This window comes from Sinocyclocheilus grahami, unplaced genomic scaffold, assembly GCF_001515645.1.
Source record: "Sinocyclocheilus grahami isolate Dianchi unplaced genomic scaffold, SAMN03320097.WGS_v1.1 scaffold1180.1, whole genome shotgun sequence".
NCBI lineage: Eukaryota > Metazoa > Chordata > Actinopteri > Cypriniformes > Cyprinidae > Sinocyclocheilus > Sinocyclocheilus grahami.
In genome coordinates, this window is record NW_015506359.1 from 219470 (window position 1) to 237677 (window position 18208).

An 18208-nucleotide genomic window follows, 5' to 3' on the forward strand; every position below is an offset into this window, starting at 1 on the left:
TGTGGAAATTTGTAAATTGAATGCGTCTGGCTTCCGGTGTCATCCGCTTCCAAATATTTTAAGCTGTATAAAACAACTCGTTTTGCTGCATGATTTTGCAAACTGGTGTTTCTTACCATATCATTTAAATATATGACCTTAATTATGAACACACTGGATTGTAGTGCAACGTTTTACCATTTACCGCACTTTGTCATTTTTGTCATTAGCGGCTAATGAAGCAGAAGTCTCACACATTCACAGAAAACAACTGACTTCCACGTCGAAAAATAATGTGGATAGCATGCATACTGTGCCCAAGTATACATGTTTTCTATATGTATAGAACACCTGAATGATATACTACATTTGCAATATGAGCACACTGTACTCATTCTGTTGCAGTCGTCACGAACCCAACACCCTAAACATACCAATGGGAGAATCTCAGAGAAATGGCTGTGTCATATTGAACCACAAACATCTTTTGGAAACTGAAAATGAAGTTTTATATGGACCACTATGATTTACAAGCAGTCTGTCTGCTGAAGGTGCTACTGAACCACGCTGTGGTCCAACAGCTGCTTTGGTGGCATAATAATTTTAAGCGTGTGATCCAGAGCCACTGCTGTAAGACCCCAGACTCGATGCTTAGGGCTGTGAAACACCGGGAGTGTGTACCCATAACGGTCTCCAGTGCGGAAGTGTGTGTAGCCTCTGTTTTGGGGTTGACATAGATGCTCAAACGTCAGGGTAAAAATCTCTTCCACCTGTCAGAGGAAGAAATGCAGTGTTACTCCAGTCTTATCTGAGGACAAACACACTGCCACGATTTCGAAGAACTGAATAGATTGTGATGGGATGCAGACTGTGCTATACCTCACTCGGATTAGGTCGAAAAGAGAGCGCCTCCAATGGTCCGAGATTGGCTATTACAGGCGCAATCATCATTCCAGACTGCAAATTAGGTAAAAATAGACATTCAACTGGAGAATTACACTGATTTTCACTCCAGAAATACATTCAGGTGCATTGAATAGAGTCAAATGAGCATTCATACCCATGAAAAACCATGCATCTTTCCATTTCGGTACACCAGTACCAGCTTTACAGTCACAGTGAAACAGATTACAAGACAACAGATTATCAACAAAGAAAAAAATTGGTTCTACGCTGTTGTTGATTGGTTGTTGAGATGTGGGCGTGGCAGATGTGCTTGCAGGGGCGGAGTTTAAGTGCACAAAATTATTGGAGAAATCCTGCACACGTCACCAGAGAGAAGACTGACATTTTCTGATCAATGAGTTTTGAGAAAAAGCCCTGTTCATTTTCATGTTTTGTTGAAACGTACTCTACGTGAGTACAGGAACACAGATGCATCTAAAGTGAGTCGGAGCTCATCTCATAACCCAATGCAAGTACACACTGCATTCACAGCACTGCAGAAAGGGGCGCTGTGGCAGGAATTAGCGTAAATGCCTTCTTTTATGGTCAGCTTTCTCTTTCAGGTCAACTAGTGTCATGGCAGAGCAAGAGTTTGAAGACTCAAGTGTCTCAGTAATTCAGAGGCTGCATTCGGAGCGGCACGATGAAGGCTGTGCTAACTCGAAGGCTCCTTCAAATGCATTCTCAAAACGCGTCTTTTGTTTCCCGAACCAAGAAGGACACAACAGATGGATCCTTTGTGGCCCAGACTATCCCAAGATTCATTGCACTCCAGTGACGACAGGATTTTTTTGTTTTGAGAGAAAATGCCTGATTACAATTTTAAATGTAAGTATTGTGTTTCAACTTAATCAAATGTCTCAAGTTACCAAAAAAAAAAAAAGCTTTAAAGTGGTTTAAATGTTAATCTTAATAGATTATTACTTAGATAGTTAGGGCTGGGTGATACGGCCCAAAAAATTATGACAATATATATATATTTTTAATTTCAGTCGATATCAATAATAATCATGATAAATTTCAAATTTGTATTTCTTTCAAGTTTAAAGGCAGATTCTTGCTTAACCAGACCGTTACTTTAAACTACTCTTTATGGTCAGAACATGACAAACACGTCACGCTTTTTAATTCTTTACACTTTTCCAGTCATTTTTCCTTTAAAAAATAAATATCTTAGTAGAAGAATTAATTTCTTAGTTTCTGCATGTTCTAATGAGTGATATTGTTTCAAATCATGAAACAGGATTGTGTTCCTGACTTTGATGACGTGTATCTTCAGCACAGTTTGCGGTGCAGGCTGCAATATTAATAATACTACATTTTTTTGTCTCTTAGAAATGCACATTTGACAGTAGCTTGAGCTGATAGTAGTAGTAGCTTGAGTTTGGATGCAATGTAAATTTATGTTCATTATCAAAAGCAGTAACATCTGCAAAAATTGTAATAACCTAATTTTTATATGGTGAAATTGAGTTATTTTGACTGTTTGAGTTTTATTAAAATGAACCACTAGTAGCATACACTTAGATCATAATAACCACAGTTAAAACCACACATATAGCACCTCGATGCCATGGTAAAAATGTAACTATATGGTTTCTATTTGTATTTAAAAAACAGTAATCTAAATACATTTAGTATAAATGCACAAACGCTATAGCTTAATCACAAAAAATACTGTAATTATATTACTCCTTTAATACAGGTCTACATTAATAATATAATAAAATTAGATATGCATATCCCACATTTCTGCCAAAATACCATGGTGCAGTTAAGTGTTACTACAGTAAATAGGCTCTGTGCACAAGCGTAGTGACGTAGTTTCCGCTGTCGCCAGAAGATTACACTAGTATTTGTGCAGATAGCTTGATATGTAGAGTCCCTTGTTCTGCTTGCTTGTTGGATACGATATGATGAACATCACTGATGCTTATTTTAGGCAGATCTTGGAGACATCTAGTAAATACTGCCATTTTGGGCGACGTGAAAGTAAACCTGAAACTGATATCCCGACTTCTGGCGACAGCGGAAGTTCATCACTACGCTTGTGCACAGAGCACATCCATGGTAAATGATGGCGATTTGTAGATTGGAAAGTCTTCTGACTGTATCGTTGCACACAGTGCTTCTGCCGTTTGTCAGCGCTGTTTCATCGGACTTTAAACTAGTTTAAATCACAGGCTGCATTCGGAGCGGCACGATGAAGGCTGTGCTAACTCGAAGGCTCCTTCAAATGCATTCTCAAAACGCGTCTTTTGTTTCCCGAACCAAGAAGGACACAACAGATGGATCCTTTGTGGCCCAGACTATCCCAAGATTCATTGCACTCCAGTGACGACAGGATTTTTTTGTTTTGAGAGAAAATGCCTGATTACAATTTTAAATGTAAGTATTGTGTTTCAACTTAATCAAATGTCTCAAGTTACCAAAAAAAAAAAAAGCTTTAAAGTGGTTTAAATGTTAATCTTAATAGATTATTACTTAGATAGTTAGGGCTGGGTGATACGGCCCAAAAAATTATGACAATATATATATATTTTTAATTTCAGTCGATATCAATAATAATCATGATAAATTTCAAATTTGTATTTCTTTCAAGTTTAAAGGCAGATTCTTGCTTAACCAGACCGTTACTTTAAACTACTCTTTATGGTCAGAACATGACAAACACGTCACGCTTTTTAATTCTTTACACTTTTCCAGTCATTTTTCCTTTAAAAAATAAATATCTTAGTAGAAGAATTAATTTCTTAGTTTCTGCATGTTCTAATGAGTGATATTGTTTCAAATCATGAAACAGGATTGTGTTCCTGACTTTGATGACGTGTATCTTCAGCACAGTTTGCAGTGCAGGCTGCAATATTAATAATACTACATTTTTTTGTCTCTTAGAAATGCACATTTGACAGTAGCTTGAGCTGATAGTAGTAGTAGCTTGAGTTTGGATGCAATGTAAATTTATGTTCATTATCAAAAGCAGTAACATCTGCAAAAATTGTAATAACCTAATTTTTATATGGTGAAATTGAGTTATTTTGACTGTTTGAGTTTTATTAAAATGAACCACTAGTAGCATACACTTAGATCATAATAACCACAGTTAAAACCACACATATAGCACCTCGATGCCATGGTAAAAATGTAACTATATGGTTTCTATTTGTATTTAAAAAACAGTAATCTAAATACATTTAGTATAAATGCACAAACGCTATAGCTTAATCACAAAAAATACTGTAATTATATTACTCCTTTAATACAGGTCTACATTTATAATATAATAAAATTAGATATGCATATCCCACATTTCTGCCAAAATACCATGGTGCAGTTAAGTGTTACTACAGTAAATAGGCTCTGTGCACAAGCGTAGTGACGTAGTTTCCGCTGTCGCCAGAAGATTACACTAGTATTTGTGCAGATAGCTTGATATGTAGAGTCCCTTGTTCTGCTTGCTTGTTGGATACGATATGATGAACATCACTGATGCTTATTTTAGGCAGATCTTGGAGACATCTAGTAAATACTGCCATTTTGGGCGACGTGAAAGTAAACCTGAAACTGATATCCCGACTTCTGGCGACAGCGGAAGTTCATCACTACGCTTGTGCACAGAGCACATCCATGGTAAATGATGGCGATTTGTAGATTGGAAAGTCTTCTGACTGTATCGTTGCACACAGTGCTTCTGCCGTTTGTCAGCGCTGTTTCATCGGACTTTAAACTAGTTTAAATCACCGAGTCATCTGAGTTCTTCGCTGAATTCAGGCACTTCACACTGGATCTCACAGCGCTGTTTACTGACGTGTGACTGAGACTCATCAAACGTGTGCTGATAATGCAAGAGGACAATAAAAATCAGACAGTTTATCGTCCAGTTCAGTTCTCTTCCAATAGATTCTGTGCGGTCAACAAGACCAATCCTCCATAGGCTTGATCGTCCTATTTAACAATGCTCAGTTTGACCTTTACGGCCTTCGAAGTCCACATCTTTCTAATATGAGTATAATAACTCACCTGAATAATAACACATCCAGTTTAATGTCAGAAACATCTGGATGTGACTCTATCGCCCCACTGAGCTTCATTACCGACAGACCAATGCAAGAGAGCATGTGAATTATGTTCAATCACAGCGCACTGGCCAAACACTTCTGTCTGCATTCGCATACTTGAGATTGAGAAAAGTATGTTTCCAGCCTAATACCGCATGCATTTTAAATATTAATCATTTTGATTAAGTTTCCAAACTTTATACTCAACATCACATATGTGACCCTGCAGCACAAAAGCAGTGCTAAGTCGCTGGGGGATATTTGTAGCAATAGCCAACAATACATTGTATGGGTCACAATTATAGATTTTTCTTTTATGCCAAAAATCATTAGGATATTAAGTAAAGATCATGTTCCATGAAGATATTTTGTAAATGTCCTACCGTAAATATATCAAAACTTAATTTTTGATTAGTAATATGCATTGCTAAGAACTTCATTTGGACAACTTTAAAGATGATTTTCTCAATATTTAGATTTTTTTGCACCCTCAGATTCCAGATTTTCAAATAGTTGTATCTCGGCCAAAAACAAAACATACATCAATGGAAAGCTTATTTATTCATCTTTCAGATGATGTATAAATCTCAATTTCGAAAATTGACCCTTGTGACTGGTTTTGTGGTCACATATTTGATATTTGATACACATCAAAATATATCATCATTCATTCAGTTTCCGTTCTCAAATAGCATCATGTTTGCTTTTATTACCGACAGACCAATGCAAGAGAGCACGTGAATTATGTTCAATCACAGCGCACTGGCCAAACACTTCTGTCTGCATTCGCATACTTGAGATTGAGAAAAGTATGTTTCCAGCCTAATACCGCATGCATTTTAAATATTAATCATTTTGATTAAGTTTCCAAACTTTATACTCAACATCACAAATGTGACCCTGCAGCACAGAAGCAGTGTAAGTCGCTGGGGGATATTTGTAGCAATAGCCAACAATACATTGTATGGGTCACAATTATAGATTTTTCTTTTATGCCAAAAATCATTAGGATATTAAGTAAAGATCATGTTCCATGAAGATATTTTGTAAATGTCCTACCGTAAATATATCAAAACTTAATTTTTGATTAGTAATATGCATTGCTAAGAACTTCATTTGAACAACTTTAAAGATGATTTTCTCAATATTTAGATTTTTTTGCACCCTCAGATTCCAGATTTTCAAATATTGTGCTATCCTAACAAACCATACATCAATGGAAAGCTTATTTATTCAGCTTTCAGATGATGCATAAATCTCAATTTCACAAAATTGACCCTTATGACTGGTTTTGTGCTCCAGTGTCACATTTTTGCTAAGTTTCAGTCTCAGAATAAAATTGAGCTGTTTTTCCTCCATATTCTCACTATATCAGATTATATGAGCCATAAACGCCTGATGGATCAAACAAAAACTAGCAAACAACACTTGTTTCTTTAGACTTTTAGATTTGCCTAAATGTTCAATAAACTGTTCCATTTAAAAAAAATGTGGGTTGACAATCCTAACCCTACCCAAGTCTCCACTCCAGCGGGTTTATGGGAATGTGGATATGATGTTAATTGTGCAGGGAAGCATCCGGTGTCTGCTCTGATGGAGATGTGCAATAAGAAGAAGTGGCCACAGCCTGAGTTTGTGATGGTGCACCACAGCGGACCAGACCACCGCAAGAACTTCCTCTTCAAGGTTAGTGCTGAGTTTTAGAGGGACTATTAAATATCGTCATTAAAAAGGATGTAAAACACACTAAAATAAAACCAGTAGTTTCAAATGAATTGTGAATGTAGATGTTGGAATATTATAATTGAAACTGCAGCTGCACAATATTTAGTTGTTCTGCCATATGGAAAAAACGAAAATAATGTTCACTATATGACTTGAATATTTGGAAATAATTAATCATTCTAGAGTGGTTATGGGGATTTTGTAGGGGAGTGCATTTCATAGAAAATAAGTGAAAAACCACAGGGAGCACTTAAAGTTGATCTTTTATTGACTACAGCTGCTTTATAAATGCTTCCCATTACAGGTTTGGCGCATGCTTACGGACTTGAATACATCATGCATCCTTTAATTGAAAGTATATAAGACTGATCTTCATTTGTGATCTGTTAATGCTAAAGAATTGGTTTTGACGTTATGGATTTGGGGCTGAATGCACAGATGTGTTTGCTGTCAGTCAGATGTGTGTGTGTTTATCAGGTGGTGGTGAACGGATGTGATTATCAGCCTCAGACAGCCAGTCCCAATAAGAAGCATGCGAAGGCGATGGCAGCGACGGTGGCTCTGCAGGCGATGGGAGAAGTGGCTGGAGACGGCGTTTATACGGGCCCCGTCTTCACCGCAGCCACCAGCACATGACGCGCTCCGTTCATTTCACTTCTCATGTTTCCGTTACAGCAATATCATCTCGATAAGGCATATCTATTAGTACTTTTGTAATTTCTTCAACCACGTCCCCCTTGATTGGGTAAAGCGATGGCCTTTGCATGACAGTGAAACCAGAAAGCATGCACACACGTGAATTGATGCATTTGACTGAACGCCATCATTGTTTTAAACTTGTAAATGTTTCATGCATGCTGTAAAATTATTTTATCTTTTATAAATGTTTTTTTTCTTTGCTTTAAAGTTTTACCAGGCCCAGTTACGTCTTTTATTTCTGAAGGCTTGTGTTCTGTTGCTGGCAGAGAACGTGTTTTTGTGATGAAACCGAATAAATGGAAAATCTTGTCACTGGAAAATGATGCTCTTTATTGTGTCTGGTCAGCTTCACATGTACAGTTTGGAAAAATTACATCAGTTATGAGGACATTTGCATTTGCTTTCACTTCACGAGAAGGTAGCTTTGTGCAAAATATGTAAAGCTCATTTTAGGTCATCAGTTTCAGTGTTAGATTCAAACAAACTGAAGAAAAAAAATGCATGTTCTTAATTTTCAATTTTAGCAGTTCAGCAAAAACGTAATTTATAATCAGGGTTTTTGTGGGTCTTAAAAAGCCTTAATTCACTTCCACAAATAAGGCGTTAAATTAGAGCAGAAAGACTTAAATTCATAAAGTAACGGCATTAAATGTTGCATGGGCTGCAAAAAAAAGATGTATATCTTCCTCTGTATTTTTGTTTCCCGATAGAAATATCTAAACATTCTTAAATCAAGGTAATTTACTTGCGATGCAAATGTAAAATGACTTGAAAATTGAGTTTATGCTGTATCAATGGGGAATGAAAACTTGTTTTTCCTAGATTTTTGAGCCCGTTGTCAGATTTGTTCTTGTAATCATAAACTTCATTTTCTGTCAAAAAAAAAACACTTCAAAGAATTTTACATAACACATATATATACAGTGGGTACGGAAAGTATTCAGACCCCCTTAAATTTTTCACTCTTTGTTATATTGCAGCCATTTGCTAAAATCATTTAAGTTAATTTTTTTTTCCTCAATGTACACACAGCACCCCATATTGACAAAAAAACACAGAATTGTTGACATTTTTGCAGATTTATTAAAAAAGAAAAACTGAAATATCACATGGTCCTAAGTATTCAGACCCTTTGCTGTGACACTCATATATTTAACTCAGGTGCTGTCCATTTCTTCTGATCATCCTTGAGATGGTTCTACACCTTCATTTGAGTCCAGCTGTGTTTGATTATACTGATTGGACTTGATTAGCAAAGCCACACACCTGTCTATATAAGACATTACCGCTCACAGTGCATGTCAGAGCATAACACATCCAGTTTAATGTCAGAAACATCTGGATGTGACTCTATCGCCCCACTGAGCTTCATTACCGACAGACCAATGCAAGAGAGCATGTGAATTATGTTCAATCACAGCGCACTGGCCAAACACTTCTGTCTGCATTCGCATACTTGAGATTGAGAAAAGTATGTTTCCAGCCTAATACCGCATGCATTTTAAATATTAATCATTTTGATTAAGTTTCCAAACTTTATACTCAACATCACATATGTGACCCTGCAGCACAAAAGCAGTGCTAAGTCGCTGGGGGATATTTGTAGCAATAGCCAACAATACATTGTATGGGTCACAATTATAGATTTTTCTTTTATGCCAAAAATCATTAGGATATTAAGTAAAGATCATGTTCCATGAAGATATTTTGTAAATGTCCTACCGTAAATATATCAAAACTTAATTTTTGATTAGTAATATGCATTGCTAAGAACTTCATTTGAACAACTTTAAAGATGATTTTCTCAATATTTAGATTTTTTTGCACCCTCAGATTCCAGATTTTCAAATATTGTGCTATCCTAACAAACCATACATCAATGGAAAGCTTATTTATTCAGCTTTCAGATGATGCATAAATCTCAATTTCCAAAAATGTACCCTTATGACTGGTTTTGTGGTCCAGAGTCACAAATGCTGTGCTAACATGAAAGTGCACACTCACCATATCATGCAGGGGTTTCAGCACACCCCACACTTTATCTTCAGTGATGTGGATTCCCAGCTCCTCACAAGCTTCTCTGAGAGCCGTGTCTACAACAGTTCTGACAGACCGGTCTTTCTTTCCCCCGCGAAACTAACACGACAGGCATGAGAAGGGCGTTTGAACGAGCTCAGAGGAGCTTTAGCGCTGGACGTGATGCATACCTGACATCTCCTTTGTGTCTGCCCTTCAGTTTGGTAGATCTGAAGGTGAAGAGCAGCGCGGGATCTCCGCTCACGGCACACAGACACACCAGCACCGCGTCCCAGCTCTTCTCTTCCCGAGCGTACAGAGCAGCGTTGGCTTGCAGTGAGCCTCGTTCCCTGCAGACAAGCACTCGTCCATCACAGTCCGCTGATGTGCATTTCTGTGCAGCCCGCGAGTTTGCACTACAGCTTTAAAATGACTCTTCCACAGGCCTGGACCAATGCTACACAACCAACGGAAGCTGCTCGTGCTATTTATGCCGCGTTTTAAGGCGTAGTAGCATGTTTGTCTTTTAATACCGCTTTCAGGAGAACTCTGGCATTCCTCCACTTTTGTCCTTTGATTGGTGAGGCTTCGTGAGGGCGAGATGCGTAAAAACAGCAAGACAGTATTTGATATGTGTACCCACTTAATACAGCCAAAATTCATGTGTGTTAATAGTAAATGAGTGCTGATGCATATCTGTATCGTGGCCTTTGGGCATACACGTTTGCAGGAGTCCAGAACTAGAGAGAATCATCTAGAAACGGGGCAGTGGATGTGAGGAGATGTTAGAGCGGTGCTGGAGCAGAAGAGCCCGTGTTGTTCCCACCGCTGCATATCATCATCTCGTCTCAAAGAAGCGCGGCTGCAGATCGTCTGTTCATGCTGGATACGAGTGTCCCTGAGCATCAACACCAGTCTGAGCTGCTTTAGGCAAGTCTTCATGTGCGCAGTCCTAAACATCCTGTTAAAAACACAGTTCAGCATTAACAGCAAAGCGGATTCCTCTGGTTTATCGGTCTGAAGCCTAAATGTGGAAGACTTGGAGGCCTGTACCAAGACGCTAGCTGAACAAACTCTGGGTTACAGGATTTCAAACCAATCCAAGCAGGCTTTGTTGGAACAACTGAGACTGAGACAGCAACCTTGTGGCAGTATATAAAGAACATGAGAGAAACATACAGAGGGGCAAACAACATTAAGCATATTAGTAACTACTCGCTATCATATATTAACATAACACTGTTAACTTAGTGATCAGCCATTTATTCTTTTAAAAACACGTGAAACGTATTATACGAAATTATAATCCACGGCGATATGAGCAAATGTTGGTTTTAAGTTTTAATGAATAAGTCATAATAAACCATTTTTAAAAGGAGACAAACGCAGTTAATCACTCACCTTAAAATAACAAGATTTGCCGGATGTTGTGACAGAAGCAGCTTCTTCTTCGACCATTGATTAAATTACTGCGCACTTCAATGTTTAGATTTATTAGTCACATAAATCGATTTAGCTAAGCATCAATAGCAAATTTATTAAAGCAAAACATATCACATATCATGTTTTATTTGTAATTATTTACTGTTGTTCTCTTTTAACAGCTGTTAAAGCATCTCGTTCACAAATTTATTTATTGAATCGTCGTTCGGTTTGCTCTCTGAGTCTCGAATCGTCGTTCGGTTCGCTCTCCGAGTCCGAGTCTCGAATCTTCGTTCGGTTCGCTCTCCGAGTTTCGAATCGTCGTTCGGTTTGCTCTCTGAGTCTCGAATCGTCGTTCGGTTCGCTCTCCGAGTCCGAGTCTCGAATCTTCGTTCGGTTCGCTCTCCGAGTTTCGAATCGTCGTTCAGTTTGCTCTCCGAGTCTCGAATCGTCGTTCGGTTCGCTCTCCGAGTCTCGAATCTTCGTTCGGTTCGCTCTCCGAGTCTCGAATCTTCGTTCGGTTTGCTCTCTGAGTCTCGAATCGTCGTTCGGTTCGCTCTCCGAGTCCGAGTCTCGAATCTTCGTTCGGTTCGCTCTCCGAGTCTCGAATCGTCGTTCGGTTCGCTCTCTGAGTCTCGAATCGTCGTTCGGATCGCTCTCCGAGTCCGAGTCTCGAATCATCGTTCGGTTCGCTCTCTGAGTCTCGAATCGTCATTCGGTTCGCTCTCTGAGTTTCGAATCTTCGGGGGATATTGATTAAGGATGTTTGCAGACTATTTTTGACATCTCTTGTCAGGAATAATTGTGTCTACTTTTTTTTTTCCCCCAGAAAGCATGTTATGTAACAAACCTAGGCAAGTTTACAGAAAAAGGTTCATTTCAATTGTATGACATATCACTAGAAGTGACTGTTAGTGTAAAGACAGTGTTTAATTGTTTGTCTTACACACACACACCTATCGTTTTGTTTGAACATTGGTTCATCAACTGGAGTCGAGTGAATTACTGTCATGTTGTGTGGTCACCTATAGAGGTCCATTATACTAGCATTAGACTCACAGAGATGGAAATAATTCATAAACAATCTTCATTTGTATTTATCTGAAGAAACAGAGTCATCTGGGACAGCATGAGGGTGAGTAAAGCACAAGAGGATTTTTATGTATTGGTCTTTCTGCATAATTTTTTTCTTATCGTTTGACCAACTACTGATGCAAGACATGAACATGTCAACAAAATGACTAAACACAAATCTTTGTAGCATGCTGTGAAGTTATTATAGGTCTAGAGACCAGCATCCATCATGGGTTTCCCCCTCTTATAAACACCACAAACAAGATTGAGATGCGTTTTCTCTTGTTTGGTGGGTGTGTCAACCATGTCAGCCCAATCAGCAGCAACATGTATATAAACCACGCGGTATTAAAGAGACAGCTCGCATTTAACATCCAAATAAATTCACAAGAGCAAGAATATGATTGTGTTATATGAGAAAAAAGGAAAGCAAGGATTCATGCATGAAATAATTTGATAAAAGTCAAACTCTCTACATAACCATGGTAAAATCACTATAATGCATGGCCTTATTGATTTTAGCAAAATGATACATTGGGTAACACTTTACTTAAAGCTTTTATATATAATGCATTTTAAAAGTAGTTGCAATGCTTTGTAATGCACATTGTATGATCTCCACATTTCAAACCACCCGATCCCTGACCAGATGCACAGGTTTGTCAGCCTTCCTTTAATTTTATTCTAGCTGTGTCATTTTGGTCATGGAAAATGTGTGTAGTGCTCACCTAGAACCATCCAAAGAACTTGTACTACTAGTTTTAACCACACCCGTACTGGTTTTAAATGAAATGTGAAAAGCCGTTGCCTGTGCTTTTGCAGAAAGCCTGCATTGTTCATCTACCTGTCTTCAACATCATGGCTACGACTGCCTGGGCTCCAGAGGCGTTTGCTTGCTCCATATGCTTGGACGTCCTTAAGGACCCTGCTACTCTTCCCTGTGGACACAGTTACTGCCTGCTCTGTATCCAGAAGCACTGGGATCAGACAGCGACGAAGGGCTCATATGAATGTCCTCAATGCAATGTACCGCTGTGAGGACAAACAATGCATATGTGACGAGTGTAGCCTTTTTGGACACAAAGGCCATCAGGTGGTGCGTCCAGATGAAGAGCAACAAACGTGACTGCATCTAAACATTTGATCACGTTGGGTGAATCTCACAAAACCTGTCAAGAACGTTATGTTTCACCACAACATGTAAAAAAAGATAAAAAATAATGTACATAAGGGATTATGTGTGTATTCTCTCAAAAGAGCAGGGAGCATAAACACATCCACATCCATTAAGTACTAGTTTGACTAACTAGCAGTTAGTCAAGGGATAATCTGTCTTACTTTTCAGATTCATATTAGACCCATCTGGTTTTTTTTAACTGATGAAGTTACGACTAGTTAAAAAATCAAATGACTAACTGGTAAGACTAGTCTAAGCAGTTTATGCAACCAGCCACATGACTCGCCTAAAAGGGTTTTATTTTGCAATAACGACATGATAACTGTACGTTATCCTGCTTGTTACACGGCTACATACCAAATAAATAACTGTGGACACGAAATATTGATTTGTATTGAAATTATTGTGTTATATGAGAAAAAAGGAAAGCAAGGATTCATGCAAGATCCATACAACAAGTAAAACAAGCACAGTGTAGGAGAGTGCCAGGGATACTGGTCAAATATACAGTGCTGATAATTTCACACAACCGAACAGAACAAAAACGAGGCTGAGGTGAGGCCAGCATTTGTCTGATATTATTTCATATTAAACAGGCTGTAATCCTCAAATGACTCTAAGCACTTTGTATGTATATAACAAATTGCATGCAACTCTGTCTAATAAAACACACTATTGTATTGATACTTTAGGTCTTTGTATTAATTTTTTTTTTTAAATGTATGTATTTGTCAGTGTTATATAAAGTACTCAATCATCACACTTCAGTAAAAAGTAAATATACCTTTACAGAAATGATTATTCCTCAAAATTAACAAAGTAGAAAGATTTGATTGAGCTTTTTGAATTTGCATTTTTGAATAAACCTGAGGCTTATTCATTTCACTTTGGGTGAAAGGGCTTTTACATTTGCCAAAAATATAACTTTTTTATATTAAAAACAAACAAGCAAGCCCAGCCCAGATGAGAAAAAGTAACACAAAAGTAATGCAATTAGTTACTTTTTTAGGAAGTGACGCAATATTGTAATGCATTACTTTTAAAAGTAACTTTCCCCAACACTGCTGACAATGAAAAAAGCATGTTAAAAGAAAGATATGGAGAACAGTGCATACATTTATGCATTCATTAACATCTCTCTTAAAGAGGCAGTGATGTTTCGTTTCTGAATGAAAAGACTTGTTGTTGATGTACAACAATTATATTTTGAAATTAAAGCTGTAAATAATTTGAGTAGTTTGTCTGTCTACACTAGATGCACGTTACAAACCTGTGATATTCACTGAAGATGTTTTGACATAAATAATTTGATAAAAGTCAAACTCTCTACATAACCATGGTAAAATCACTATAATGCATGGCCTTATTGATTTTAGCAAAATGATACATTGGGTAACACTTTACTTAAAGCTTTTATATATAATGCATTTTAAAAGTAGTTGCAATGCTTTGTAATGCACATTGTATGATCTCATTAATAATTGTAACCACAGGTATAATACATTATAATCTATTTGCTGTTACATCTTTAGAAAGTATAATTTATTAAAACACATGATAAACAAACCTAATGCATTGTACATAAAGGCTTTAAGTGTTACCATAAATGGCAATAAACAAATACATGAATATAACTAATAATTAGCATAAATAATTATTTTGCTGGATACTTCATTATACTAACTGTAGGCTGTTTGTGGCTGTCAAGCAGCATAACAGATGCTTATTTATTATGTCATGTGCACATTTGCATTTGACCAATTGCAGAATTTAGTGGCTCAGTTATGTTATTTTATGCTTACTATAATGTACATTATCTATGCAAATAGACAATGCAGTGCAAATAAAAGTCGTGCTTTATTTTGACGTCACAGCCAGGTTTCAGATAAGCGTGGTCGTGAATTTGACCTTTGCAAATACTAAGCTGATGCATTAGTGCTGTATAGATCGGTTAGGATGCGTTTGACCGTCTCGTGTCATCCTGCAGTCAGTGATGCACATTCATCCGGTCAGTCGTGTGATGGAGGTCTCATCTCCAGCAGTCCTCACAAAACACAGGTATGCACTGAGTTTGTCATCACAGGATTCACAAGGAGTTCGTCTTGCTGCACTGTAAAAAAAAGTCAGTAAAATTTACAGTAAAAAAAACGGCAGCTGTGGTTGCCGGAATTTTATCGTAAACAATACGGTAGCAACGTTTTAGGTTTTACGGTTTTAACTTAAATTTACAGTTAAATACCGCAATTTCATTAACTGAAATAATGCAATACACATTAATTTAACAACATTAGGTGTAACACACAACCCTAATGTACAAAACTGATAAGAAAAAACTAAGAAGAAATAGTTATTTCAACAAAAAAACATCAAATTTGAAATGTAACGCAGGGAATTCTGGGAATGTCAATTTACGGTTATTCACTGTAAATTATACAGCCTTCTTCACTTCCAAAAACGGTATACTACCGTAAAATTAATGTCTAATACATGTAACGTCCAATACAGTTTTTCACCGTATATAGTAGGGGAATTTACCGTTAACCATTTAACAGGTTTTTACTGTAGCATTTTTACAGTATTTTACCGTTAAATTCACTGTCATTTTTTACAGTGTAGATTGTAATCGGTTTTCTTCTCAGTTACAGAAGTTAAGTTGGACACTACGAAACCAGATGTTAAACCCAAAGTCCAAGCTTCCTCTGTTGCAACACAAGAACATCACGAGACACAAGCTTGTCCCTCTGCCAATCCAGGTCTTGATCTTCATTTCATTCATAAATTTAAAAAATACAAAATCTTAATGGTCCTAAAATATGCATATAATACCACACAATTTTTGGATGGGTGAAATGTGACCTAGACATGTTTCATGAGATTCACCCATTATATTTAATGCAGTTTAAACCTCTTTATCATCAGCATCCTTTTGTGTGTCAAATCCAGCACCTAAAACCAGAGAGGAAATGCTTAAATGTGAGACTGTATGATTTTCAACTTCATTTATTTTGTTGGCCATTTTTTGTTCTTTTTTCATATTTAACAGTGTGCGTTCCCTTTTAGTCCGCATCAAGCCCACACTGGATTACAACAGTGCTTTCCGTCACATTCGTCTGTCTGATGGATATCGCAAGGCGACTCTGTGCAGAGAACCAGCAATTTGCAACTTTAAATTAATGATTATGTTTTGACACACAAAAAGCCTTACGGTCAAGGTGCTCCTGAAGATATATTGAGGTCTTATGAAGCGAAATGATCAGTCTGTGCAAGAAACAACATCATTTACATTATTATTTCCTTTTGGCAAAAAGGGACGAGATTTGTTTCTGTGAACTGGTGCTTTCTGACAGCTCATTTCAAATTGGAGCGACTGTCAGGCAGATTCGATTTGAGGAACTTGTAGATCTGTGCTGCTCGAGCCGTAAACTGATGCAGACGCTTCAGTCCGATTTTGGTGAACTGGTCAATCCAGTTCACTAAAAAGAATCGGTTCAAAAGAGTGATTCGTTCACAAACCTGACATCACTTCGGACTGTTTGTCTGAGGCTGCAGAGAGTTCTGGAACAAGGAGGTGCTGGAGACTAAAGGGTTCCCGCTGGTTTCATTCTTGGGTTAACACATGAATTCTTAAGTCTTTTGAAGTTAATATCTTTCCATTTTTTGTGACGCCTGCTGCCCCGTTGAGCATTTCTTTTTCAGTGGTCACGTCTTTATTTTGCTATTTCTATAGTATTGCACTCTTTTCAGGGGCATTTAATAATTTTTTAACTTTTCAGTGTGTTAATCTCTTTTTTTTTTGGTTTATTTTACCTGTAAAAGAAATACGGCATGTTTCACTTGCAGCCCTAGTTATAAATTATATATATCTTATAAATAATTATATGCAAAATGAATAGCAGTTCTTAAGATTGATGTGGTCTGGATATGTGCTTGGTAAAAAATATGATCAGGATATCGATTATGCATGCACTGTAGATAAAGAATCCTGTTAAGCAGATAATACACTCTTAAAAATAAAGGTGCTTCAAACGGTTCTTCAAGCGATGCAACCATTTTTGGTTCCACAAAGAACTATTCAGTCAAAGGCTCTTTAAAGAACCATATCTTTCTCAACTTTTTATAATCTGAAGAACCTTATTTCGCCACAAAGAACCTTTTGTGAAACAGAAAGGTTCTTCAGATGTTGAAGGTTCTTTATGGAACCATTTAGACAAAAAGGTTCTTCTATGGCATCGTGAAGCACCTTTATTTTTAAGAGTGTAGACACATCTTTGTATTTTTTCATTTATTTATCGACTAAAATAAGTCATGGAGAAAGTATTGAAGTCAGGTGTTTCCGTTAAGTCAGGTAAAATAGTTTAACAAGTGCTGCCCATGCTGAAAAAACATACAGATATAGAGGCCTCTCTTGCAACGATTTTTCATTCTGTAAAAAAAATAATTTATTAAGCGGAAGCTTTATCCAAAGTCATGATAGTTCACTTATAGCTCCCGTCTGGTTCAGAGATAAGTCTCAGTGATCGTGTAGAGCTCTGTGTGTGCATTTATTTCTTTGGTTTCATGACACTGATTCATTTGCTATTTCCAGATAACAATTGGCGTGGCATATAAGGACATGAAGACGACAGAGCCAGACTGGGTCACAACACGCAGTCCTGGAGCCTGTACTGGTCCGGCAAGGCCTTCTCTATGTGGCATGATGGGAATGAAACCACGCTGGTCGCTCCCAAAGCCAAGCGCATCGGGGTTTATCTGGACCAACAGACCGGCCTGCTGGCGCTTTACAGAGTCTCGCACAATCAGCTCCAAGAAATAGGCTGCGTTCACATGCATTTCGACGGACCCCTCGTCCCCAGTTTCCGCGTCTGGACTGGAGTCGTCTCCTCCGTCACTATCTGTGAGCTCAGCTAAAGAGCAAAGCAAGACTGTGAGAAATACATCTCGAGAGACTGGGAGAAAGTTTTGCTTGTTAACAGCAGCTGTTCATCACTAATGCTCAATCAGCACTTCATAAATCGCTTAATTATCTGATTAACTTTAACTCTGCTTCAGTGGTGCTTTAACACTCTGTAGGTTAGGACCGAATGCTCTCTTTAAGCATTTAACTCTGGGGGTT

General features: G+C 37.6%; 2 protein-coding genes across 2 annotated transcripts; one reads left to right on the forward strand and one right to left on the reverse strand.

Moving 5' to 3' along the window:
• Positions 1 to 442: 442 nt before the first annotated feature.
• On the reverse strand, positions 443 to 9620 carry LOC107567678 (nucleoside diphosphate-linked moiety X motif 8-like). The gene is made up of 4 exons (XM_016253390.1): positions 9603 to 9620; positions 9411 to 9542; positions 859 to 936; positions 443 to 749 (listed from the first exon to the last, which is right to left on the reverse strand). Exons 1-4 carry the CDS (start codon positions 9618 to 9620, stop codon positions 534 to 536), a joined length of 444 nt encoding a protein of 147 aa, XP_016108876.1. The 3' UTR covers positions 443 to 533.
• Positions 6293 to 7581, forward strand: LOC107567685 (ribonuclease 3-like). The gene is made up of 2 exons (XM_016253401.1): positions 6293 to 6668; positions 7185 to 7581. Exons 1-2 carry the CDS (start codon positions 6441 to 6443, stop codon positions 7341 to 7343), a joined length of 387 nt encoding a protein of 128 aa, XP_016108887.1. The 5' UTR covers positions 6293 to 6440; the 3' UTR covers positions 7344 to 7581.
• Positions 9621 to 18208: the final 8588 nt, after the last annotated feature.

Bases quoted from the DNA above. Each gene is read 5' to 3' on its own strand.
- LOC107567685 (XM_016253401.1), top strand. From the start codon at position 6,441: ATGTTCAATAAACTGTTCCATTTAAAAAAAATGTGGGTTGACAATCCT. The intron at 6,669-7,184 runs GTTAGTGCTGAG...TGTGTTTATCAG, and splicing joins GCAAGAACTTCCTCTTCAAG to GTGGTGGTGAACGGATGTGA.
- LOC107567678 (XM_016253390.1), bottom strand. The intron at 937-9,410 runs GTGAGTGTGCAC...CCTAATTTGCAG, and splicing joins TGAAACCCCTGCATGATATG to TCTGGAATGATGATTGCGCC. The intron at 750-858 runs GTATAGCACAGT...TTCCTCTGACAG, and splicing joins TTCGACCTAATCCGAGTGAG to GTGGAAGAGATTTTTACCCT.